The sequence below is a fragment of the Cricetulus griseus genome, assembly GCF_003668045.3.
Source record: "Cricetulus griseus strain 17A/GY chromosome 1 unlocalized genomic scaffold, alternate assembly CriGri-PICRH-1.0 chr1_0, whole genome shotgun sequence".
NCBI classification, from domain to species: Eukaryota; Metazoa; Chordata; class Mammalia; order Rodentia; family Cricetidae; genus Cricetulus; species Cricetulus griseus.
The window spans coordinates 56012856-56037777 of NW_023276806.1; the positions used below are offsets into that span (position 1 = coordinate 56012856).

Consider the following 24922-nt stretch of genomic DNA (forward strand, 5'->3'; position numbering starts at 1 on the left):
CTTCGTGCCTACTCGATTACAGACAATACAATACATTGCCGCAGTTTTAAGGGACTCTCCAGCCTCTCGCTCACCTCAAACTTAAGTGTCTCCGCCCACAGCGGCTGCTTCCCGAGCAAGTGAGCGGCTCAGGCTCCCCCGGGTGCCTCACGGCTCACCGGCTACTCAAGAGTCGCTCAGGATCAACCTCATTAGTCTTGCTTTCCCCCAGGTTCAGCCTCCCTAGGTCTTGCTTTCTCCAAGGCCCAAGAACCTGCCCGCATCGTCCCCTGACCCCGGCCACGCCCCGGCACTCCAAGTTTGATTTCGGCGCGCTCCAAGTCTGAAGGCGGCGGTAGTTGGCTGAAGGTGAACGGATCTCCCATTTGATTGGTTCCCGGGATCCAGGGCTCGGACTCTGGGCGGAGCATTGTGGGGGCGGGGTCAAGGACGGAAGCCGGGCGTGCTGGGGGCGCTTCCAGTTAGCGTCATGGAAGTGGTTAAGTGTCCGAAGCATGGTAGGGCTCCGAATCGGGATTTCCCTCACCGGGCCTGTGGGACTGGCCTGGAGTGGCCGTTGCTGACCTTCTTATCTCCTCAGGGTCCGTCTGCTTCTTAAAGACTGGCGTCCGCGATGGCCCAAATAAGGGAAAGAGCTTCTACGTGTGCCGGACGAACACATGCGACTTCGTGCTGGCTAAAGAGTAAGTCTCGAGCCCGGCTCCCATTCCACAGAGTGACCCAGCCTGGTCACTTTACGTCTCTGGGTCGCGGACTCCTCCTATATTCAGATCTTCCAGGCTCAGCTTCAAGTTTCTAGTCACCCGCCTGGCCTTACTTAGCCATTCCCTTCTGCCCCAGCATCCTTTGCGCTTCCTCTAGAAAGTGTAGACAGTGGACGTGGGAATTATTAATCTGCTAGTTTTGCACCAGTTTTAGGTCTCCCCTTTTAATGTTTGAGGTTAAAAACATGAGGAGTTGGATACCTGCTTTTTTCCCCTGCATCTAAGTGGTGTGAGGTTAATAATCCGTCTCTTTAGGGAGTAGTTCTCCAGAGAAATCCAGTTTCTTTAGGGAGTAGCGTTTAAAGAAACCTCAGAGATCCACGAGCAGCTAGCTCGGGTTCTATGGACCCGAAGGCTGAAACCTGGAAACGTCAAGCTTCTTCAGAGTGAGGAAAGCTAATACTGCTCTCAAGTGTGACAGTCATCAGGTGTCTGCATTGTCTAAGTGGAATTAAACTGCGGCATCATTTAACATTTCCTCCCAATCTCTTGTCTGCTGAACTTTGTAGAGCAAAGTTATTTTCTTCAGTATCATAACTTTGTAATGGATATTAGTCCTAGAAAGAGTTGTATGATTTGTGTTTTTGTTTTGCATTAGGGTTTACTATTTATTTCTTGTTTCTAAATATATTGAGGTTTGGTCCCCTGCTCAAATGCTGTGAGACACAAGCATGCACATGTTTATAGGAATTAAGCATCAGTATCAGGTTTGGTTCAACATTTAAGAGGAATATTCTTGGAGATTGGAGAGATGGCTCAGCAGTTAAGAGCAGTGGCTGCTCTTCTAGAGGCCCTATGTTCAATTTCTAGCACCCATATAGGGGCTAATAAATGTCTGTAACTTCAGGTCCAGGGGATCTGACGCCCTCTTCTGGCCTCTGCAGGCACAGCATGTAAATGGTGTGCAGACATACATGCAGACAAAATACCCTTAAACATAAAATAAAATTTTAAAAATGTCCTCTAAAATGAGAGTTAACATTTTTTCCTCCTGTCCAAGACAGGGTTTCTCTGTGTAGCCTTGGCTGTCCTGGAACTTGCTTTGTAGAGCAGGCTGGCCTGTAACTCACGGAGATCCTCCTGCCTCTGCCTCCCAAATGCTGGTATCAAGGGTGGTTCACCATCACCATGTGATGGGAGTTAACATTCTTTTTTGTTGTTGTTGTTTGTTTTGTTTTTTTCCGAAACAGGGTTTCTCTGTGGCTTTCGAGACTGTTCTGGAACGAGCTCTTGTAGACCAGGCTGGCCTCGAACTCACAGAGATCCACCTGCCTCTGCCTCCCGAGTGCTGGGATTAAGGCATGCGCCACCAACGCCTGGCCCGGAGTTAACATTCTTAAATGGAGTGCCACTTACATGGGTGCTCTGCAATAAAAGTAGTACAGTACTTTGACTTGAGGCTTGAAGTGTGTCTGATAGCACACTGCAGGCTGAAAGCTGTTTTACAAGTCACAGGACAATGCTTTAGACCTGGTCTAAAACCTGTTCAGTCTCAGTCTTGTACATAAGCTAAGAGGGACATTTAAAAAATAATGCCAAGCAAGAAGCAACTTAGTAAATTGTTAGAGGTAGTAGATACGTGAGTAGCAGGAAGTGACAGCTGGTTGGGTTATTAATGGATAAAGAGTAATGGGAGAACCGGAGGAGAATTCACAATGAGTCCACCTTATAGCCAACCTTAGACTACAAGTCATTCCTGGGAGTATTGCAGTGTAGACATCATATAACAGGCAGCTTTAAATTCCTAAGTCATGAAGAAAAACATAATTATTGCCATGCTTTATTTTAGGAAGTAGAAAAAGAGAAACTCTGGATCCTTTCCTTGGGAAGCCACATGGATAAGATGTATGGGATTTACAAGCCAACGTAAATCCTTAGCGTAAAATTCTGTAGTTATTGTGGCAGTGGTGGCACATGCTTGTGATCCTAGGACTCAAGAGGCAGAGGAAGGATTGCTGCAAGTTGGAGGCCAGAATGGTCTCGGTAGCAAGTTCCAGGCCATCCTTGTCTCCAAATAAATCAATAAAAAAAGAATCCAAGCTTGGATCTGACTTCAGACTGTTGGCTTCTATTCCTTGTCTCCTAAGAATATTTTCTATTTTTTCCCTTCTAGTATTCCTGTTTCTCATTGTTTATTGCATGAGGACTCCGTGGTAGAGCTTCAGGGCTTGTTTTTACCACAGGGCAAGAAAGAATGGAGGTAAGTGTCCATAAGGAGCATCTCGTTTTTTTCTTTCTTCCTTTTTTTAATCTTGAAAGAGTTGCAGCTAGATACTTTTTTTTAAATTTTTTTTTTTGTGTGTGTTGGGGGGGTTGTGGGGGTGCTTGTTGAGACAGGGTTTCTCTGTGTAGCTCTGGCTGTCCTGGAACTCTGTATGTAGACCAGGCTGGTTTTGAACTCACAGAAATCCACCTGCCTCTGCCTCCTGAGTGCTGGGATTAAAGGAATGCGCCACCATTGCCTGGCTATTCTTTATTACTGAAGAACAAACATTACTGAAGAACAAACTATGTTTGCACATATTGAGGATCATCTTCCTTGTCACTCCTTTAAGTCAGTGGTTCTCATCCAGACCCCTTTAGGGTGGCGAATGACCCTTTCACAGGGGTCCCATATCAGATATTTACATTAGGATTCATAACAGTAGCAAACTTATAGTCACAAAGTAGCAACCATAATTTTATGGTTGGGGGTCACCACAACAGGAGGAACTGTATTGAAGGGTCATAGCATTAGGGAGGTTGAGAACCACTGTGCTAAATGCTGAGCAACTAGTTATCCTGAGAAGTAGGTGGTTAATTTCTGGATCACCAGCTCTGTTGTTATTCTTCTAGCTGTCCGATCACTAATAACATCAGCCCACTAACTTGTCAACTTTCAGTTCTGCTAATAGCATGCTAAGTACTCAATAAAGTGCCATTTCCCTTGGGAAGGGCAGGGAAGTTCATAGAGGGGAGATGTTATTTGTCATAAGTATTAAAAGGTAAGTAGAAACTTACCAGGTACACTATGTTCTTTTTAAAAGATTACATTGCATTGGGTTGCCAAGGCAGGAAGTAACATGACCACTTCAGAGAATTGCAGATGTTTGTTTTGGTGGTTATTTATTTGGCTGGTTTCTATCAAACCCCGGGCATACTCCACCACTGCACCATACCCCTGGCCCTCACTTAAGTCAAGGCTTTAGAACAAAAGGTTGGCCGAGAAGGCAAGGTCATACATGATAGTTTTTGTGTAATAGACTATGTGATTTAGAACTTATGTATTCTGAATCTTTGTCCCCAACCCAAGTACTTTGAAATGCTTGGCATCCTTGTTAAAAAAAAAAAAAATCAATTGACCCTAAGTTTAGGTCAATGTCTGAAGTGGTTAATTTTTTGTGCATTGGTTCATTTACATATTCTTGCATGGTTAATTGATAGGGAATGTAAAGTAGTATGCCTTAACAACCTTTTCAAGATTGTGTCAGCATTTGTGGGATCTTTGTATTTGCATATCAAATATAGATTCAACTTCTTAAATTTCTACAGAAAACCCTATTGAGGTTGCATAATTTACACAGATGAGTTTTGAGAGAGCAGACATCAATATTGACTTTTTCAGTCTGCGAGCATGATGTAGTATGACTTCAAATTTTTCTCTCAGTGTTTTTAAATAATTTTATTATAAGGTTCTCATACTCATTTTATTGAATGTGTTCCTCTGGTTGTTTTTAATCCTGTTGTAAATGGAATGTTTGTTGTACTATATGTCTGTGGGTGTGTGCATGTATATGTGTGTGAATGTGTGTAGAGGCCAGAGGTTGATTGATGTTGAGTCACTGTCTTGGTCACTCTTCACTTTACCAAGCCAGGACCCTCACTGATCCTGAAGCTCGCTTGTTCTGCAGGCTTAGCTAAACAGTTTGTCCTGGGGACCCTGTGTCACTGCTTCCTGAGTGCTGGGACTGTGAGTAAGTCTGCCATACCCACCTGGCTTTTGTGTGGGTTCTGGGGGTCAGAGCTTCAGTTTTCACATTTGCGTGGAAAGTACTTTATTCACTGAGCCATCTCCTTAGCCTGCAAATGTAATTTTTAAAGAAGATTTATTCATTCATTCATTTATTATACACAGTGTTCTGTCTGCATGTATGCCTGCAGGCCAGAAGGGGCACCAGACCTCATTGTGGATGGCTGTGAGCCACCATGAGGTTGCTGGGAATTGAACACAGAACCTCTGGAAAAGCAGTCAGTGCTCTTAACCACTGAGCCATTTCTCCAGCCCGCAAATGTAATTTAAAACAATTTTTTTACATTGTTTTCTTTTAGTAGAGTGGGGCTGGCAAGTCTTTATTACAGTCTTGCTCTCCTGACACTTAAGATCACTTACCCCTTCTTACAGAAACACCTGTAGGTAGTAGAAGGCAACCAATGGATTTCTAATTTGCATAAAAAGAACCATGGAGATTCAAAACTGAACAGAGTGGAGGAAAAGGGCAGCTGAGATAATAGCTACAACAGAGAGGCAGCCTTGTGGCACCTTGTTATCACTGGTCTTCCATGCCCATTTGTGACTGGTTGCAGTAGCTCTGTTTTACAGGTAGATGTAAGACTACTACTATTAGAGAGGTTAGAAAGGGAATCTTGAGTTCCCACGATTATGAATGGGTGTTGCAGGGGTTCAAACCCTACTCCAGCCACTTCCAAACACCACCAAGTGAAAGCTCGAATTGAGATGGTGAAGCTGAGTGCAGTTACTCAAAAAAAAAAAAAAAAAAAAAAAAAAAAAAAAAACTGCTTGAAAAGAATTGGAATGGCAAGACATTTTGTGCTCGTGCCCTTTAGTGTACTGCTCTCTCTGCTTTCTTACCTGGAATAGTGGTAATGATGGTGGCCTTGAAAGTCCCTAGGTTGTGAAGAATCAGCTAGGTGATGTAGTGTGTAGTTCACTAGTATCTTGTTTGTGTGGCAACTTCCTTTTTTTAGACAAGTTTTGTAGCCTCCCTTCTGGCACACACAATATCTGGTTGTTTTTGTTTATTTGTTTGTTTTTTTCCCAATGATTTTAGCAGCGACTGCTGATCACTTTCTCCATTTCATTTTTTCTTCATACAGAATAAGAACAAACATGTACATACTCTCTGGTTATTGTATCATTTTTGTTCTTGACTTTCTACTCCTTAAAAATGTCTTCTGCAAGGACTTGGGGGATGGCTCAGTAGGTAACCTGCTGGCTGTGCAAGCATGAAGACCTGAATTCAGATCTCTGGATGTGGTCAGCCTGGGGTATGGTGAGACACACTCTCTGTCTCTCTCTTTAATTATGGCGTTGGATTGATGATCAGTGGTTAAGAGTGCTTGCTGCTCTTGTAGAAGACATGGATTCCATTCCCAGTACTCAGATCAGGCAGCTCACAACAGTTACAGGCTTGTAACTAGTTCCAGGGAATTCAGTGCTATCTCCTGGCCTCTACAGGCACTACACGAATGTGAGTCACATATATACACATGCAGGCAAAATACTCATACACATAAAAAATAAATTTAAAACTTTTTAAAAATTAAAAAAGTAAAACTCTTAAAGACTTTTTGCAGCCTTAATTATTTGTGTTTTATGCTCCATTAGATTGTTCTTCCGATGCACTAGAAGTAAGGCAGAGGGGAAGCACTGGTGTGGAAACATCCCGTGGCAGGTAGGAACTACCCATCTGTTTTCCATATGGTGTGTTAAGCTGGTGTAATGAGTCTCTTTGACAGAGAGCACCCCAAGTCCTTATGAACTGCTGGTGTCTGTTCTATTGCCTCTGAGAGAGCACTGAAGAGCTGTGTGACTGCTAATTCAAAGCCACTTCAGTGGTCAACATTTCATTATTTACCTCCTGTTTCACAAAAATGTTTTCCAATATCATAAAAGTAGTCAGTGTCTTCCTACTTAGGAAAAGGAGGCTAACTTTCCATATTTTTACAGATCAGTATTTACTTGATTGTTGACATAAGCTAAATGTAACTCTAAGGTTCCTAGAATATGAGAGGAGGAGAGGCCCTATCCATGTGCAGTACATGGGAACTAGGCTGGGGAAGTGGTGACACTTGTAAGCAGTAGAGAAATACACATTGTGGCTCCAAAGTTGCTTTGTCTTAGTTTTCACTTTCCCTTGAGCCCCAAAAAGAAGGAACAAGGCAGCGAAAGAAACAGATTTGTTGTGAATTTGGCATCTTTTTTTTTTTTAGATACAGAAATTATACTAGGCATGGATTGTGTTTGCTGTGTTCCCATTTCCTCCAAAGAGGCATTTTAGATACAAGGGTAGCCTTATTTTACCTCACAGTGGACAGTTTTCTTTGTCCATAGGATCCTAAAGAACATGGTGTAACCGGCAAGCCTCCACAGGCATCTGAGTTATTTCCTCGTTCTCCCAGTGAGCCAAGAAACCCATTCAAGGTGCTTAACAATGATCCAAAAGCAGCACTCTGGAGACAGTTGGGCGAAGGAGAAGATGAGGGCAACACAGCTGATAAAAAACTGAGAGAAAACAAAGACCAGCTCTTAGATCAAAAGAAAGAACAGAAGCCCAATTCTAAGTGCAGGATGGAGAAAGACACCTCCCCTGACATGGTGACAGAAAGACCATCTGAAGGTGAAGGGAAAGAACAAGAGGAGAACACAAAGTTTCAGCCCCAGACTAAGACTGGAGGAATGGCTTCCAAACAAGGCCATGGAGATGCGCTCCGAGAAACACCTGTGGTTCCTCAGATGTCAGAAAGTGAGAGTCCAGATGTCCCAAACAAGCCAGAACCTAGGAGAGAAAAGGAAACCCAGCTTTTGCCTCGGAATGTTCCTGGTCAGAATCTAGAAAGCAAAGCCCAGAATGAGAAACACCTCAGCAAGGAACAGCTCAAGAATAGGGAGGCCCCTGGTGCACAGGCCTCCCAAGAAGGAGCACCTCAGCTTTGCTTGGGAGAGGCCCGCCATGCTGCCTTCAGCAGTGATGACAGTGAGGAAGATGGTGTTACCAGTAGGCCTGAGTCTCCACTTCTCTTTGACTTGACTGTGGACTCAAAGAAGAGGGGGGACCTTCATCTCTCTGATCAGTGTGTGCAAAGACAGATACCTGCTGCTTCAGGTGTTTCCAAGAAGGGAGAGTTATCCGACCCAGCAGTCCAGCGTGCAAACCTTACAACACAGCTGAGACAAAAGAAGGTGAGTATTGGGTCTGCAGAGTATACTGCTTTTGCAGAACCCCAGTTCAGTTCCCAGCATCCACATCAGGTGGCTCAAAACTGCCTGTAACCTCAGCTCCAGAAGATCTAATGCCCTCTTCTTGCCTCCTTGGGTACCTGCACTTATGTCTGCATACTTACACATGGACACATACAAACACACATAATTAAAACTTAAAAAAAAAAAAAGGCAGGCCAGGACTTGAATTGTGTTTTGCCTCTGAAGCGGTGATTCTCAACCTGTGGGTCACAACCCTATTAGGGATTGAAGGGTCCTTTTCCAGTGGTTGCATAAGACCATCAGAAAACAGATATTTATGTTAGGATTCATAACAGTAGCAAACTTAGTTAGGAGGTAGCAACAGAAATATGGTTGGGAGCCGGGTGTCGGTGGCGTACGCCTTTAATCCCTGCACTCAGGAGGCAGAGGCAGGCAGATCTCTGAGTTCGAGGCCAGCCTGGTCTACAGAGTGAGTTCCAGGACAACCTCCAAAGCTACACAGAGAAAGCTGTCTTAGGGAGAAAAAAAAAAAAATGTGGTTGGGGGTCACCACAACATGAGGAACTGCATAAAAAGGTCACAGCTTTAGGAAGGTTGAGAACCACTGCTCTGAGGTTAGGGTGTTCCAGTTTGCACCTGGGAGACCCTCACAGAGCTGATTCCTGAGAGGGCTTTATAGGTGGCTGCTTCATACCTGTCTTTTCTATGTTTATACTTAGGCTTAGTAAGCTAGTTGGGGTTTTGTTTTGCTTTTTTTTTCCTTATTAATACAGTGCTTATTTGTCTTCTCTCTGTCAAACCCTGAATCAAGCACTTTCCCCAAACTTCCTGGGGAGGTACAGGAAAAGGAACACACAGGGCAGATGGGACATGAAAGAACTACGGGAGGTGGAAGTGGAGACAGCTGCTTCACAAGGCGAAGAGGATGAGAAAGGCCACCATTAGGCAAAAGAGCCCCATTGTCTTTGAGAGGGCAAAGCCCAGAATTGTGTAGAAGAGCTGTTGCTTTCTACACAACAGAGCTGAGGCCCTCATCCGTCCATGTCTGTGGTCGATTCAACTCCACTGCAGACAGGGGACGACTCAGCAGCTGAGAGGTGCTCCTGATCAAGGAGCGTGTAGAGATGAACTTGGAGCAGGCATACATATTTGGGGCTGAGGGGCCAAGGCAGGAGAGCTGCTCCCGGGGTAGAGAAGACAGAGCTTGTTTTGCTTTTTAATCCTGGTTTTTACATTCATAATTAAAGCTCATTTCAGAATTTTGGTATGCTAAGCCATTTTAATCTGAAGTTGTCCTTTAATAACTTGAGAGGCCAGTTCCATTCGATAGGATCTGTTTTTTAGGGCACACTGGCTGCGGTGAACGTCCAGGCACTCCCTGACAAGGGTGAGAAGTTGCTTAAGCAAATCCAGGCATTGGAGGATGCACTCAGTGCTTTGGCTCTCTCCCCAGAGCAAGGTGAGATGGGGTTTCCCCCCAGAACTCTGTGTTTGTGAACTTGACAGAGACAGTTTGATAAAGATTGTGTTCATTTTTTCTGTTTTATTGATGCTGAGCTTTCTTCTAATGGTATCTATTGTTACTTATAAAAGCATTCCTGCTTCCTGTGGTCTGAGCACAGTTGAAGTGAAGCCTCTCTCGACTGCATTTGCATTGCCTTCAACTTGTTTTTCTCACTTCTCTCCATTCTTCCCTTATGTGCTGAGCAGGAACTAAGGACAGCTGTAGCTCTCAGGAACCACAGCAGAGTAACTTCACCAAGACCGCTGCTGCCCCTCTACACTTCGTGCCTCCCCAGCCCCTTCCCAGTCATCGTGGCCAGCTGGCAGGCTCTCTAGGACCAAAGGCAGGCCGCCAGGGAACTCCTGAAGGACCCAGCCAGTGCTCAGGAGGTAACATTCAAGGACTCAGCCCTGCTGTGACAAGCTGATGCTGTGGCTCTGTGCTACCTAGCAGGGGTCTTTGTGCCCACTAGAAGGGAAGCCACTTTTTAATTGAAAGTTGCATATGTGTTAGAGACCTTGAGTCTTTGTAGAGCTGGGAACAGTTGTTTTAGGACCCTCTAGGGACTGGTTACTACCTTATCCCATGTGCCCATCCACTGGCCCAGAGGTGGGCACATAGGCTACAGTGTTGTGGGTGAAAACTAGCTTATTAGGAAGCAGGTGAGCCAGCAGCTAACGTTTTCATCCTTTCCCCATATGAAAGGTGGGACTTGTACTGAGGCAGAGCAGAAGCATGTGAGTGGTGACCAGTGATCTACAGACACATAGAAAGCAGTCATTCTCGACGGGTGTTGGTGGCGCACACCTTTAATCCCAGCACTCGGGAGGCAGAGGCAGGTGGATCTCTGTGAGTTCGAGACCAGCCTGGTCTACAAGAGCTAGTTCCAGGACAGCCTACAAAGCCACAGAGAAACCCTGTCTTGGAAAAAACAACAAAAAAAAGAAAGCAGTCATTCTCTAGTTAGCTAAGTTTCCCATTGCTCACTTTCTAGACAACTTTACAGGATCCAAGTAATCTTGGGGTTTTTTGTTTGTTTCTTTCTTTCTTTCTTTTTATTTTTTGAAACGGGGTCTCACTGTGTATCCCTGGCTGGCCTGGAACTTGCTGTATAGACCAGGTTGGCCTCAAGCTCAATGAGATCTGTCTGCCTCTGTCTCCTGAGTGCTGGGACAAAAGGTATGCACCTCCACACCCAGCTCCCAGACAGAGTCTTCACTGTGCTGTCTGATGACTTGATTTACCAGTGAGGAGCTTGAAGTTGAGGTGGACTGGCAGAAATTAGGAAGTCAAAGGCAGTTCTTTCCCGATGAGAACAACTAGCGGTATAAACAATGGAAGGGCAGCATTGGTAAGGAGTGTCTAACAGATGGGGTTATATTTTAATTTAGGCCACTCTAAAAGGTCTTTGAGAAAACACTTGGTCACACAGCATAGCAGTCTTGGCTGCTCATTTTTCCATTGTGTAACAGTGACGAAGTCACCTAGAGAGACATTAAATTATGGTAGGTTATTGAGGTTAAAAGCATGTGATAAGTCTTAGAAAGAATTCTAGTAAGACAGTTTTAAGGCATTTTAAAACTTTAAGTTTCCTGTTGTCTAGAAACCTTGAAACCAGAACTTGGAACAGCTTGGGTCACTCATCCTAGTGGGATGAGAGGGCAAACAGTATAGTATGATACATAGTCAGCTGGTGGCCTGCACCTCAGGGTTCAACTTTCTGTCTTCATAGATGACTTCATGCATGGCTTTTACTCTTGCTGACTTTTCTTCTTTCAATCCAGAGACCTTTGCTTCCAGAATTACTGTACAGCATGACTTTTTTGTCCACTCCTTTTCAGAACTGAAAAATAAATGATCAAAATTCCCAAAGACCTGGCTGGAGATGTAACTTAGTGGTAGTGCTTGCCTGTCTTCTTCAACGCCTCGAGTTTGATCTTCAACTCTAGAAAAGAATTATAGATTGTTTTGTTCTAAATTGTAGTTCATGTGGTTAAGCAAACAATGGGAGTAGAGAAGCTTGGGAGGTCAGTAGAACCTTGAAATAGGAATTTTTTTTTTTAATGATTTTATTTATTATGTATACAACATTCTGCACACCAGAAGAGGGCACCAGATCGCATAAGGGATGGTTGTGAGCCACCATGTGGTTGCTGGGAATTGAACTCAGAACCTCTGGAAGAGCAGTCGTTGCTCTTAACCTCTGAGCCATCTCTCCAGCCCATGAAATAGGAATTTTTACTCAATACAAATCCATTATTTGGCAAAGAATTACATTTTTGAGGCTCTATCAAGAATACAGTACTTGTCTGCCTGTTTTGTTTGTTTGACAGACAGGGTCTCCTGTATCCTAGATTGTATAGTACTGGGGATCAAATCGGTGTTTGCAAGGCAGCCACTATACCAACTGCACTGCATCCTCAGCCCTCAGGACATGGCATTTGTGACATCTTTGGGTACCACTTGTCTGTTCACAGGCCCTATGAACCAGCAGCGCCTGCATAATGTATGGAAAATCACAAGTGAAGCCATTGATGAGCTGCATCGGTCACTGGAGTCTTGTCCTGGTGAAACAGCAGTGGCAGAAGACCCAGCTGGCTTGAAGGTGAGCCATGAAGACTAACAGTAGTGTCCAGCACCTTGCATAGAGCACTGTGAAACCAGGAGATAATTGCCTTAATGGCTTCCCTTGTAGTAGTTTCTTTTTTGTTGAACAGTGAGAATAGCTTGAGGAAAAAACAAAAACAAAAACAAAAAAGTGCCTTTTTTTTTTTTTAAGTCATAAGGTTATACATTTCTATAGCAGCAAAGGAGCCATGTGTTGATCCTGTAGATGCTACAGGATGTAAAACAGTTGTTACTTCTGATGATCTACTGGGGATGGAGATATATAAAACAAATGTGACTATCAGATAGAGATAAAGAGCACCTTGCAGTGTGTCTGTGTCATTGCCCATATATAGAGAGTTAGAGAGTACAAAGGGAACTCAGAATAAGGAGATTATGAAAAACACAGAAAGGCTGGTAAAAGTCAAGTGAGCATCAGAGATTTCTAATTAGAAGACAAACGTGGGCTTTTAGTGGGGGTGACGACATGGACAGGAGCATCCTAGTAGGGATGCTGACTATTAGCCATGTTGAGACTTCAGCAGAGCAGACAGGAGAAACCAGTGGCTCATGACAACAGCTACACTGTAGAGGAATCGCCTGTACAAAGAAGAGTAGAGGGAAGCCAGGGTACACCATAGCCTCGCATTAAGAATTCATTCTGACATTTGACTTATTTTTGTCAGGTTCCTTTGCTACTCCACCAGAAGCAAGCATTAGCTTGGTTGCTGTGGCGGGAAAGTCAGAAGCCACAAGGAGGAATTCTGGGTAAGTTTAGTATTATTTTAGGAGCCAACAGTTATGGGATTCTTAGGCACTATGTTAACCTTGCTGTATTGTTTCCTTTGATGTTGTCACAACACTGTGAGGAAGGCACGTCCATTTTTTTCAGATGGGAAACTGAAGTATAGAAATGTTGAGAACTTGGTTAAAAATACATAGCCTACCAAAGGAAGTGTTTGCAGCCAACATTAGCTGGCTCCAGTCTCTAGAAGCTGTGTAACATGAGACTGGGGGCCAGCATTCCGGGAAGACAGGCCACAACCACAGCTACAAACTTATGACTTTGCTCTGATGTTGAAGGAAGCCAAGGCCACTCAGTGTCAGCTCCATGTGCCCTGAGTTCAGAGATTTGTAGTAGAACCCACAACATCTAGTCCATCCCACGATTATAACTTACACAGATCAAAATCAGCAGAAGGCTCACAGGATAAAATCCTGGGAACAGTCTTCTGAAGTTTTCTAGTGGGTCACATGGGTCACACGTAGTAGGTTGTAGGGTGTTTCCAACCAGAGAAGCATCTTGGAAACTCAATGCCCACGGAGCTTTCTAGAAGTGTGTCACATAGGCACTTTCATCTTGGTAGATACCAAGATTCCATCTTTCAGAAGGAAAGGTGGTATTTGGCACAGAATCACATTGTATACAAATGGCATGGGCAGAGTGAATCATTCCTATCAGTCCTAAAATGTGAGAGCCTTCCTTACTTGTTGCCTCTAAAGGGTAGCCAAGGCTTACTGTTGGGAGCAGGACTCTCAGAAGTGTGTAGACAGGCTGCCCATATTGACACCTGGACTGTGGCAGAAGCAGAATTTGAATCATATCCCATGTGCTAACATTTTACTTCTGCTTGATCACAATGATTATTTTTTTAAGATTTTATTTATTATGTATATAACATTCTGCTTCCATGTATATCTGCACACCAAAAGAGGGCACCAGATCTCGTAACAGGTGGTTGTGAGCTACCATGTGGTTGCTGGGAATTGTACTCAGGACCTCTGGAACAGCAGTCAGTGCCCTTAACCTCTGAGCCACCTCTCCAGCCCCACAATGATTATTTTGAATGAATATAGCAACCTGAGTGTCACAAATGGTATGAAGAGTAAGTTAGGTAAACTCAGTGGCTGGTATAGGAACAGTCACAACCCAGACAGCAATGAAACACTTGTAAAAATCTGGTGACCTGAGTTTGACTTTTGGAATTTGTGTAAAAAGTGGGAGGAAGAACTGACTTACACATGTGTCTTAGTATGTGATGCTTATGTGCACACATGTGGGCCCCCCCCACACACATACAAATATATAATGAAGTGTTCAGTTATGGCCTTTGATGAATAAGAGAAGTACATGAAGGACTATTGGAGCTATGGAAACATCAGTTGAGTAGGTGATAGGATATGTGAGCTAAACATTTTTGCTTTTGGAAATAACCGAAAGATCAACATCATAAAACTGAAAGAGTCAATCAATCCACTGTTACAAAATGCCACTGTAACAGAGAACCTGGGGTAAGAGTAAGATCTAACTATTGTATACTGAGTGTCTGAAATAGCTCTCTACATAAAATAGCAGATCATCTTTGCAAAAACAAAGACTCCACTGGGGTAGGGAGCAGGTCTATTTTTGCCAGGGGAGTCTTCTGAAGTTGTGTTGACTCTCTGTCTTATTTTCCAGCGGATGATATGGGCTTAGGAAAAACCTTGACAATGATTGCACTTATCCTAACCAAGAAGAATCAGGAGAAAAGCAAGGAAAAGGACAAAAGCTTGCCTGTGACGTGGCTGTCCAAGGATGGTAGATATAAGCTTCTTCTGCCATTTCCAACCTTATTTGAGCCAGGTTTTCAAACTATGAAAGGCCACATCTAATTAATCTGTTAGAAAGCCACATTGGCTACTTTCCTGTATTGTTCTAATGCTGAATATGCCAGTTATAATTTACTTTTATTTAAACTTCGAAAAAGTTTTCTGGAGGTGAAAGAGTTCAAACACAATAATCACTGTTTTCTGTTGATATTTGGAATAAACTCCTGAGTAGACCCAAATTAATATACTTTTAAAAAGGTACATATTCAGTTTGTTTCTTGTTTTAAAAATATAACTTGATGCATAGTTTTAAGGTGCTATATATTGTCTATACTATACTATAAATTACTATATCTAAACTATAGTATAGTATATATATATATACATATACTATATATGTATATACTATGTACTATAGTATATATAGTATAGATATATAGTATATATAGTATAGATATATAGATATAGGATATATATATCTATACTATAAATTACTGTGAACATGAACACAAGTCTTGCTTTGCTATGTGGGTAGATGCATGTGACTCTGTTCTCAGGCAGGGCCTGTGTTAAACACTGTTGCAGCTGGGCCCCTCACCCTGTGGTGAGCAGCACATAGCACACATGGAGATGAGCAATGATACTAAGTACTGTGTCTTTATATGGTTCCAAATAGCATTGGCTGTCTTGGAAAAGGCTTTTTCTACTTACATATAGGCTCTATTTAACACATAGTAGGGGTGTGTGTGTGTGTGCGTGCGTGCGTGCGTGCGTGCGTGCATTGTTTTTGTTTTTTGAGGCAGGATTTCTCTGTGTAACAGCTCTAGTTGTCCTGGAACTCACTTTGTCGACCAGGCTAGACTCCAACTCACAGAGATCCGCCTGCCACTGACTCCTGGGTGCTGGAATTAAAGGTGTGCGCCACCACTGCCTGGCCTTGTGTTTATATTTTAATGTGGAAGTACATTAAGTTAAGCTTTTCATGGGAAAAACACCAATAATTCCCTTTCCCTGTAGTGAATCATCTCAGGAGGCCTTAGGAAAGGGCCTGCTGCCTGCTTCCACTCCTGGCCACTGTAAAAGAGCATTGCTTTTTAGATGGCCACACACTGCCCACTTTCCTCCCCGTCTTTAGACTCAGAATCTACACTTTTATAGGAATAAACAGTTAAGTGCTTTGATTTAAAATTGCTTCCATTTCCTATTCTGTTTGCTTTGTGTAGAAATAAAACAGTAAAAATATTGAAGGGGCAAAGTTAGTCAAGAGAAAGTTAATGCTCAAGGCTGTTCAATAAATGTAACTAGGTATTGGTTTCCTCCCTCAAGACTCCTCTGTTTTTACTTCCAACGGAACACTAATTGTCTGCCCTGCTTCGCTGATCCATCACTGGAAGAACGAGGTAGAGAAACGAGTGAACAGCAACAAACTCAGAATCTATCTCTACCATGGACCCAACAGAAATCGGCAAGCAAAAGTGTAAGTGGAAGTTCCTGGATGCACCTGCAACCCATCTAAGGAGCCCTTTTGCCTTTCTGCTTGCCTGTTTCTTCTCTCTGTTAGGGCTCATCAGATGTGTGGAGACTGAGGCCGATTTTCAATCTCATTGCCAGACAACCTGCACTCAGATACATCTACTGTGGCTCAGAGGTTTTACTTTGTTGTGCACTGGTCACTTTCCCTAGCCAAAGCTGCAGTGTGAGGGGCTTGCAGTGCCTGAGCTGCTGCCAGGTGGCAGCCACATTCCCTGGTAAACCCTGGGAATGGGGAAATGTCAAGGAGTCTAGGGATCATCTTCCATTTCGATGAGTATGAAAGGAAGCACCTAGTCTTGCATGCCATCTTGCTAGCATCTGTCATTCACCTGCGGTAGGCTGTGTGGATGTGTGAGTGTTTATGTCATATTTTCATACATAAACTATTCAAAAAGTTTAGACATCAGAGTTTTAGATGCAGAATTTTTAGACTTAACTGAAAATTCTTGGAAGGAGATGCTTGGGAGGGAGAAAAGATCACCCCAGATGGTAATCTTTAGTTTTTGGTTTCTGGAGGTAGTTGTTTTTGTTTTTGTTTTTGCTTTTCCAGTGCTAGAGATTGGAGCATTCTGGGTAAGCACCCTACTACCAAGCTACGTATAGACCTGCCTGGTAATTTAAAGGAACTGTTTTCTGTTTGTAATTGAGATGTGAGAATCTGAGGCAAATATTTGCTGTTTAACCAAGGACTAAAGCATTGTTGTTCCTCCTCCCAAGTGAGCTCTCTCCAACCATTTTCTGCTAGATATTTTGTGTCCCACAGAACAGTATAGGTATTATCTGGGGGTCAATTACCAGATTGGTGACTTTTATTCTTAAATATGTATTTATTTTTTTAATCTCTGGAGGTTTATTTATTTTTTAATCTTTAAAGATTTATGAACCACACATGTTCCGGATAGCAGCAAGTGCTCTTAACCTCTGAGCCTTCTTTAGAGTCTGACCTTAGTCTGACACACCTGTTCTCACAGTCAATGCACTATTGGCAGCACGCAGACTTGGCTGTCGTCTGCTTTTGCTCTGGAGCCTTAGAAACAATTAGAGCTCACTTGATTAGCACTTTGAGCCCAATGGTCTTGTTACTCAGAAGACACCAGTCACTTATATTTGATGCTGAGGATTCATAGATGGTAGTGGTGCTGAGGAATCATAGATGGTACTGCCATTTGGAATTAGGTGTATCATTTTACTAAAGGAATTTCGTGCCATCTCTCAGGTACATGGTATTAAATATATTAGAATAAGATTAGTGCCTTTAATAAGAACCTTTGAGTGTAAATAATGTAGGAGAGGTGAGCTGAAAGCTTTACTAAGTTAAACATTAAAACCCAAAACTAAGTTAACGGATTTTCACAAATCTATTGTGAAGTGGTAGTGAGAAGGTACCATTGGCATGGGTGATAGTGCTTTGAAGCTCTCTCTTTCTTGGAGACAGCAGCCTCACCCACCTTGGACCATTAAATATCAGTTTCCAACCTGTCTTACTTTCTATTCTGACCAGATCATTGCAAACTTAATTTGACTACGGTGAGAGCTTTTCCTTTCTGACTCACTGGATGGGAAGAGAGGTTTTTCTGGCTATAGTGAACACACTGAGTAAAAATGATCACATTGGTAAGAGGTAGAGAAGTCTGGTAGAAAAACCTGCCTCATCTCTCTCTGTCTCTCTCTCTCTCTCTCTCACACACACACAGAGTGAGAGTGAGTGAGTGAGTGAGTGAGTGAATGAGTGCACATATTCTTCAAGGATATAATGTGCTTCTGGCAGGCTCCAGGAGGAATTGTTTACTGTTTGTTTTGTTTTGTATTGTGTCCATGCAGACTCTCTACATATGACATCGTGATTACTACTTACAGCCTTCTGGCCAAGGAGATTCCTACAATGAAACAAGAGGGAGAGGTCCCAGGTGCAAATCTCAGTGTGGAGGTGAGACTTAGGGTATGCCAGGGAAGTGAGGCTTAGGGATGCCAGGGAAGTGAGGCTTAGGGTTGCCAGGGAGGTAGAAGTAGAGCCCCACATAGTCTAATGGGACAGATAGCAAAGGTATTTTCCTACAAGGAGAAGAATGTTCCAAATACTCTACCTATGGACATGAGTCCTTCTTCCTACTGAACAAGCACCCCAGTGATAAAATACTACTTGGCACCGTTCGACTGTTTTTAGAACTAAAGAAACATTCACCGTAGTTGTAATAATAATCACACATGGATTTAGAGGAGTCTCATTCGCAGTTTTTGTCTTTGACTGTGGGGTATACTCTCATGTGTTTTTATGTTTAGTATGTGTTACTCTGTTATTGTCTGCTTTCCCTCTGCCTCCAGAAGGGGCCTTGCAAATAATAGGGCTACAGATGGGTCAAAGACTGAACGATAACCTTGAGAAATTCTTAGTTCATAGGCTGATTCAGGGGCTCTTAGCTGATGTACAGGCTTTATTGTATTGACCAACTTCAGTGCTTTTCCATAGCTCTTGAGATAAACCCCAAATTCCATGGCATAATGTCTTGGGTACCTTACAGTCTTGTCCTGTCTCTATCCCTCATCTCTCCTCATCTGCTCCCTTCCTGTGGCAACGCACACTCTGCATACTGTCACACCTGCCACCCTCTGGTTATCTCTGGACACTGTGCTTAAGCTACCACCCTTTTCTCGGGTGCATTTTCCTAAGTGGTTTCAGAAAGCCTTTCTGTACTGCTCCCTTGTCTGCATTTAGATGAGTGTCTCGGCTGGCACCTGGTACTCGCTTGGGGCTGTGCAACTGGGGTGGGGACTCTGCTGAGTGGGGAAGGGAAGAAGTCTGGGTGCAGTGGACTTCCTCTGCCCTTTATTGAGTGACTTCTGAATAGGCTTCATGTTCTACTTACATTTTTCTCTCTTGCTGGAGTTTGAGTTCTCTGAGGGTATGAGGTCTTTATGGACTTAGCATCTTACACCAAAAATTAGACTTGTAGTAAATTTAGTAACTATCTTACTAAGTGAATGAATTTTCAGCCTTCTGCCTAGTGTATTCCTGGTCAAACATTGTTAATGCAGCTGCCGAACGTGGATTGAAAGAATAAAAGGAAACTCAAAATTACAAAGCATTTTATCCTTAGGATTTTAAGTCCAGAGACAAACTCTTAGGTGAGCATTTGTTTGAACTGTTTGAGGAGTTCTGCCCTTGGTTTCTGAATTTAGTTCAGTGGAAGGCTCTAAGCAATAAATTAGAGGGCCAGGTTGGGTCCTCAGCGCTGTGGTCATGTCCCCTCTTGAGGAACGTGCATGTTCCTCACTGGTGTTGGCTATCACTTTGTCTCTTCCAGGGCATCTCAGCACCTTTGCTTCAAGTAGTCTGGGCTCGAATCATATTGGATGAAGCTCATAATGTGAAGAATCCTCGAGTCCAGACATCCATTGCTGTGTGTAAGCTACAAGCTCAGGCCCGGTGGGCTGTCACTGGAACCCCCATTCAGAACAACTTGTTGGATATGTATTCACTAATGAAGTGAGTGACCTCTTTGCCTCATTAAAGTGAACCCCTGTCCCTAACTTGTAACCCTTCATTATTTCACGTGCAGGGATGAAGCTCTGTGGGTTCAGATTATTTTGTGTAGCAGGTGGCAAGCTTTAAAGGCAAAGGATGGATATTCATGAGGAAGTATTGTTAGTTCACAAGCTAATACCTGTAAATTAAAGGAAGCTAAGGTTACCATTCTTCAGTCCAGTGGCTGTTTTAGGCTGCTTTGCTTTAAAATCTTTGGACTAGGACAGGATAGCAATTTATTTGAGGCAAGCAGAAGAGAATGCTGTTTTCAAAATGCTTATTTTTTTCAAATGTGCCCATAACAGGCTTTGGAATTTCTTTGCTAACAGTGATGCTTTAGTCATAAATTCTAGCAGTGTGTCCTGTTGTGACTTTACATTGTTCATGTCAAATGCACATCTTTACAATGTGGTTTTCCTGATTGGCTTGGGTTCTTTTGGTCTGTGTGGCAAACATTGCTATGGAATCCATTTTTGGATGGGATGGGGTTCTAGGTTACGGTTCTGGTTTGTTTTATTGTGTCTTGCTTTGAACACTAATTCCGTCCTCTCCCTGCTCTGTTTCCTTCCTGGCCCTAAAAAAGGTTTCTCCGATGCTCCCCATTTGATGAGTTCAGTCTTTGGAAGAGTCAGGTTGACAATGGTTCAATGAAAGGAGGAGAGCGGTTAAGCATTTTAACCAGGAGCCTTTTGCTGAGGAGAACAAAAGACCAACTGGATTCCACTGGTAAACCTTTGGTAACCAGATTTCTGCCTATCCTCGGCGAGGCCAGGGAAGTGGGGTGGCCAGGACCTCAGGTAGACTAGCCCCTGTGTCAGGAGCTTCTTTCTTTCTGAGGAGATTCTCCTTTGAGCAGTCCATGGTACTGTGTTAGCAAAGTCCTTGCCAGGGAAGGGGGCTGCTGTCCAGAGACCTGCGCCAGATGAGTCTGTTGGTTTACAGAGCTTCACTCCAGCCTCCTCGTCTCTTTCTTGCAGGTGCCATTGCCCCAGCGTAGATTCCAACTGCACCATTTAAAGCTCTCTGAAGACGAGCAGGCTGTTTATGATGTCTTTCTTGCCAGGTCAAGGTGTGTGCCATAAGGGAGCACCTTTTTTCGTGCTTCGGTTTTTCCTTTCTTGGCTTGAGGAGGAGTCTGGACTTGGGTTTCCTCCAATTTCACATGTGATTCTAACATGCTATATCTTTATATTCCAGAACACCTCTAAACTCTGTATTTCTTTTTTATTGCCCTTCCTCCTCCCTCCCTTCTCCTTGATTTATCTCTGTCTCATACTCATTGACGGTAGAATTTTGACCCCACTTTTAACAGGCTTGTTTACATGGAGATCAGAGGGTGTGGAATCTACCTGCTCCTTTGAGGGCAGTATTGGATAATGACTCTCGTTGACCTTTCACCTACCACCCAGCATCTCAGCTTTGTAATCTTTCATATTTGTTTTTTGCACTTTCTCTAGAACTCTTGTCATTCTTGGAATTCTCCATTTGCCCCATGTCACATGACATTTTGTGTTTTTTGTCTTCTTACACTTTATACTTACTATGAATTTTCAAAAATTTGTCTTTTGCAAATAATAATAACTGATTATTTCTTTGTGTATGACTCATGTTTGCTGTGAGCTGGGTATCATTTAGCCAGTGCATTCTATAACTTGCCCAGGCTCTACTCCAAGTTAAGCAGCAAACACTGTAAGAAGTCTGACCTTAGTGGCCGTAATATGTGTATTTCCTCTTTTGTTCTGAGATAGGTCAGCTCTTCAGTCCTATCTAAAGAGACACGAAGGCAGAGGCAGCCACCCTGGAAAAAGCCCTGATAATCCATTCACTAGAGGTAAGTCAGGGACACTCAAACATGTTGCCATTGAAAAGTGGGACTTCTGGTGGTTAAAATAGCAGAAACAGCTTATGGGCCCCAGGTACCAGAGACTACATTTTATCAAAACTGAAAATACACTGATCTCAAAACATAAGGACTTCTTTCTGTTTTCTAAATCTGCATTATTTAAAATAGGCAAGGCAGAACAACAGAAAACCCAGTCCTTCATCTGACTTCATAAATGCATGTTGTAGCCCTGTCAAGAAGGCTCACCTGGGGAAGGTGCTTGACACCAAGCCTGAGGACCCAAGTGCAATCCCTAGGACCCATGTGGTGGAAGGAGGGTGGGGCTGACTTCCGAGGGTTGTCTTCTAACCTCCACATGCATACCTTGGCACACAGAGCACCAAAGAATCATTTCCTTTAAATATATTACAGCTCAGTTACTGAATCTCAGAACAAAAAAGGTTAGCTAGCCTTACTCAGTTCCCAGTCCTGCCCCAGATTTCCCTGTTTTAAACCCTGTACTGTTCCTGGGGCTTGTCTTCTCTCTGTCAGTGGCACAGGAGTTTGGCTCCAGTGTGCCCCGGTGCTCCGCTGCAGCAGACTCCCTGAGACCCAGCACCGTCCACGTCCTGTCCCAGCTTCTGCGACTCCGCCAGTGCTGCTGCCACCTTTCCCTACTGAAGTCGGTGAGAGGTCATACTAGTCCAGTGGTTTTCAAGCTATGGGTCCCAATCCCTTGGGAGGTCAAATGACACTTTCACAGGGGTTGCCTACATCATCAGAAAGTGTAAATACTTACATTATGATTCGTAAAAGTAGCAAAATTACAGTTATGAAGTAGCAACAAAAAAATAATCTTTTGGTTGGGGGTTACTACAACATGAGTAACTGTATTAAAGGGTTACAGCATTAGGACATTTGCTAACCGCTGCTCCAGTCTACCGTCACCTCTGTAGTCCTCTGTAGCTGGCAGCCAGGCTCCCAAGTGAAGGAAAAGGCTGGTCTGCAGGGCTACAGTGGGTGGAGAAGAAACTGACTTCTTATATTTTATATTAATGTTTGTGAATTCTTATGATTTCCATGGCAGCAGATTCACTTAAAACACACACACACACACACACACACACTTGTTTTGTTTTAGGTACACACTGTTTTAGACCAGGAGGTGCCGCGTTAACGAATCCATTTGTGAATGCTTTGGTATCTCAGGATGTTGTAGAGCTTATGTAGTTACTGTTGTTTAGTGCTGAGGCTTATGAAAACTCAAATACAAACTGGAAGGTAGCTTTACTCTAGATAGAGGCATATCTAGAATTCTCTTTGCTTAGTGCTGTCCTTTGTCAGCAAATGATCTGTGAAAATAGAATGTCATGTAATCTGTCTGGCACGTTTTAAACTTGCATCATGTGGTTTATCTGATGAAAAACTTCAAGGCCGTGCTTTAGACACAGCCTTTTCCATAGAACTGGAGAGAAAAGATAGTTTACTCTCAAGTGTTGGAAAGCAGCTGCAAAGAACGCTTACCCACCTCCCCTGTCCCGTTTCCATCCCTTCTCTCTGTTCTTCCAAGGCCCTAGACCCGACAGAGCTGGAGAGTGAAGGCCTCGTCCTGTCATTGGAAGAACAGCTCAGTGCTCTGACTTTGTCCAAACTCGACTTCTCGGAGCCATCACCCACCGTTTGTCTTAATGGCACGTGCTTCAAGGTGGAGCTTTTTGACAACACACGAAAGAGCACTAAGGTATTTTTGTCACCTCTGTGCTTATAGAAATAAAGAATTACCTTTCTACCCTGTGTTAGAGTACCTCACTTGTGTGCGTGGGAAGAGCCATGTGAGAGCAGGGTTATAACTGTCAGATTCTAAAGGCCCCTCTAGTCTCAAAGCCTCACCTTGTCAAAGCACTCTAAAACTTCATTCATGGTGGGCTTTCAGAAAATGGTTTGGGACAGCGGTAGGTTCCCTGTCGCAGATTACTAGGAAAGTGCTGCCAGTTTTATGCTAGGAGTGGGGACTGAGCAAATGAACAATTTATTTAGGGAAAGCTTGGAAGGAAAACTGCAGACATGACCCTGGAGACTGTGTAGTGTGCCAGTGACAACTGCTTTGACTTGTTGGATGGCTTCCATCTGTGAGTCCTGTTTGCTACAGAGCTGTGTCTTCATTAGTCAGTCAGCTCTAGTTCATACAAGGTTTTTAAGGCTAAAGGACTTTATTACAGGAAGACAAAACTATGCTGTAACTAGAGCCCTGCCTCTTTGTTGACTTACAATATGCTTCATTAGCCCACATAACCCTCAAAGTAGGGCTTGCTTTTCTCTCTTCCAACCTTAAGTTGCCTTTGCTAGCCTAAGCCACCAAAGCTTTCTTAAAGATGTGAACTAGAAAGGAAGTCACTGCCAGAGGAACATATTCATGCCAAAAGAGAAATGCTCCCTCTTAACTGAAATCTAAAAGGATTTGTTTGCATGTTTTGGTTTCTGTGTGTTTCTCAGTCAGTTGTGGAAATCAGAGGATAGCCTATGGGAACTAGTGCTCTTCTTGTACCAGGTGAGGTTCAGGGATTGAACTCAAGCACCCTTATCTGCTGAGACATCTTGCTGTCAGTTAAAATTTTAAAACATGAACCTAGGTATTTATTATAAATAACTGAAAAATACTAAGAGCTCTGTATGTGACCAGCTTGTATACTCTAGCATCATTGGAGTTAGCTGCTGTACCCTTGCCTAGTACTTGGTTTCTTAGCATGAGCCCATTAGGAGATGCAGATCATGTTGAGCTTTGTTTAAGAGGGAGTTGCTTAAAGCCTGCTGAGCTCTTTTGCTTTCTTCTGTGAATTTTAGGCTAGAGCCTTCCCTCTTCCAGCAGCATGGAGTCTGGGAGTACAGGTGTGAGCCAGACATGTGGTGTCTAGCTCCTCAGAGCATCCGAAGTCCTGATAGCAAAGGATCATTACTAAGCAATGATTGTGACTTATGCTCAGAACCGTGACAATAGAAACAAGAGTGGAACATATGTGGTAGACACTGTTGCTGGAGTTTCTTTCCTGCCTGGTCCCACAGCTGTTAGCCCCAAATAAACACACAAATGCTATATTAATTATAAAACTGTTGGCAGATGGCTAGGGCTTCTAGCTAACTCTTTCTTAACCCATAACTACTAATCTACGTATTTCTACATGGCCTTATCTTCCTAGAGAATGCCTGGCATGTCCTATCTTCCTGGTCTTTACATGGCATCTCCTCATGGTCTCTCTCTGCCTACCTTTCCCAGAATTCTCCTCATCCCCTAGTCCCGCCTATCATCCTGCCTCTATTGGCCAGTGTTTTATTCATCAAACAATAAGAGAAACATATATACAGAAGGACATTCCCCCATCAA

The 24922-nt window shown here is 43.3% G+C and overlaps 1 protein-coding gene and 1 pseudogene across 1 annotated transcript in view; one reads left to right on the forward strand and one right to left on the reverse strand.

Annotated features, from left to right (window-relative positions):
* Nucleotides 1–412: 412 nt before the first annotated feature.
* The window catches only part of Ttf2 (transcription termination factor 2), a 31670-nt gene continuing 7160 nt past the window's right edge, over nt 413–24922 (forward strand). The window contains exons 1-18 of the mRNA XM_027393790.2: nt 413–497; nt 581–683; nt 2878–2964; nt 6370–6436; nt 7096–7944; nt 9310–9424; nt 9676–9858; nt 11947–12074; nt 12763–12844; nt 14535–14654; nt 15992–16142; nt 18020–18125; nt 19501–19682; nt 20305–20458; nt 20699–20790; nt 21470–21552; nt 22096–22229; nt 23114–23284. Coding sequence (XP_027249591.1) covers nt 470–497; nt 581–683; nt 2878–2964; nt 6370–6436; nt 7096–7944; nt 9310–9424; nt 9676–9858; nt 11947–12074; nt 12763–12844; nt 14535–14654; nt 15992–16142; nt 18020–18125; nt 19501–19682; nt 20305–20458; nt 20699–20790; nt 21470–21552; nt 22096–22229; nt 23114–23284 — 2835 coding nt within the window. The 5' untranslated portion in view covers nt 413–469. The remainder of the gene's footprint in view (nt 498–580; nt 684–2877; nt 2965–6369; nt 6437–7095; nt 7945–9309; nt 9425–9675; nt 9859–11946; nt 12075–12762; nt 12845–14534; nt 14655–15991; nt 16143–18019; nt 18126–19500; nt 19683–20304; nt 20459–20698; nt 20791–21469; nt 21553–22095; nt 22230–23113; nt 23285–24922) is intronic.
* LOC113833200 lies at nt 8675–9168 on the reverse strand (annotated as a pseudogene).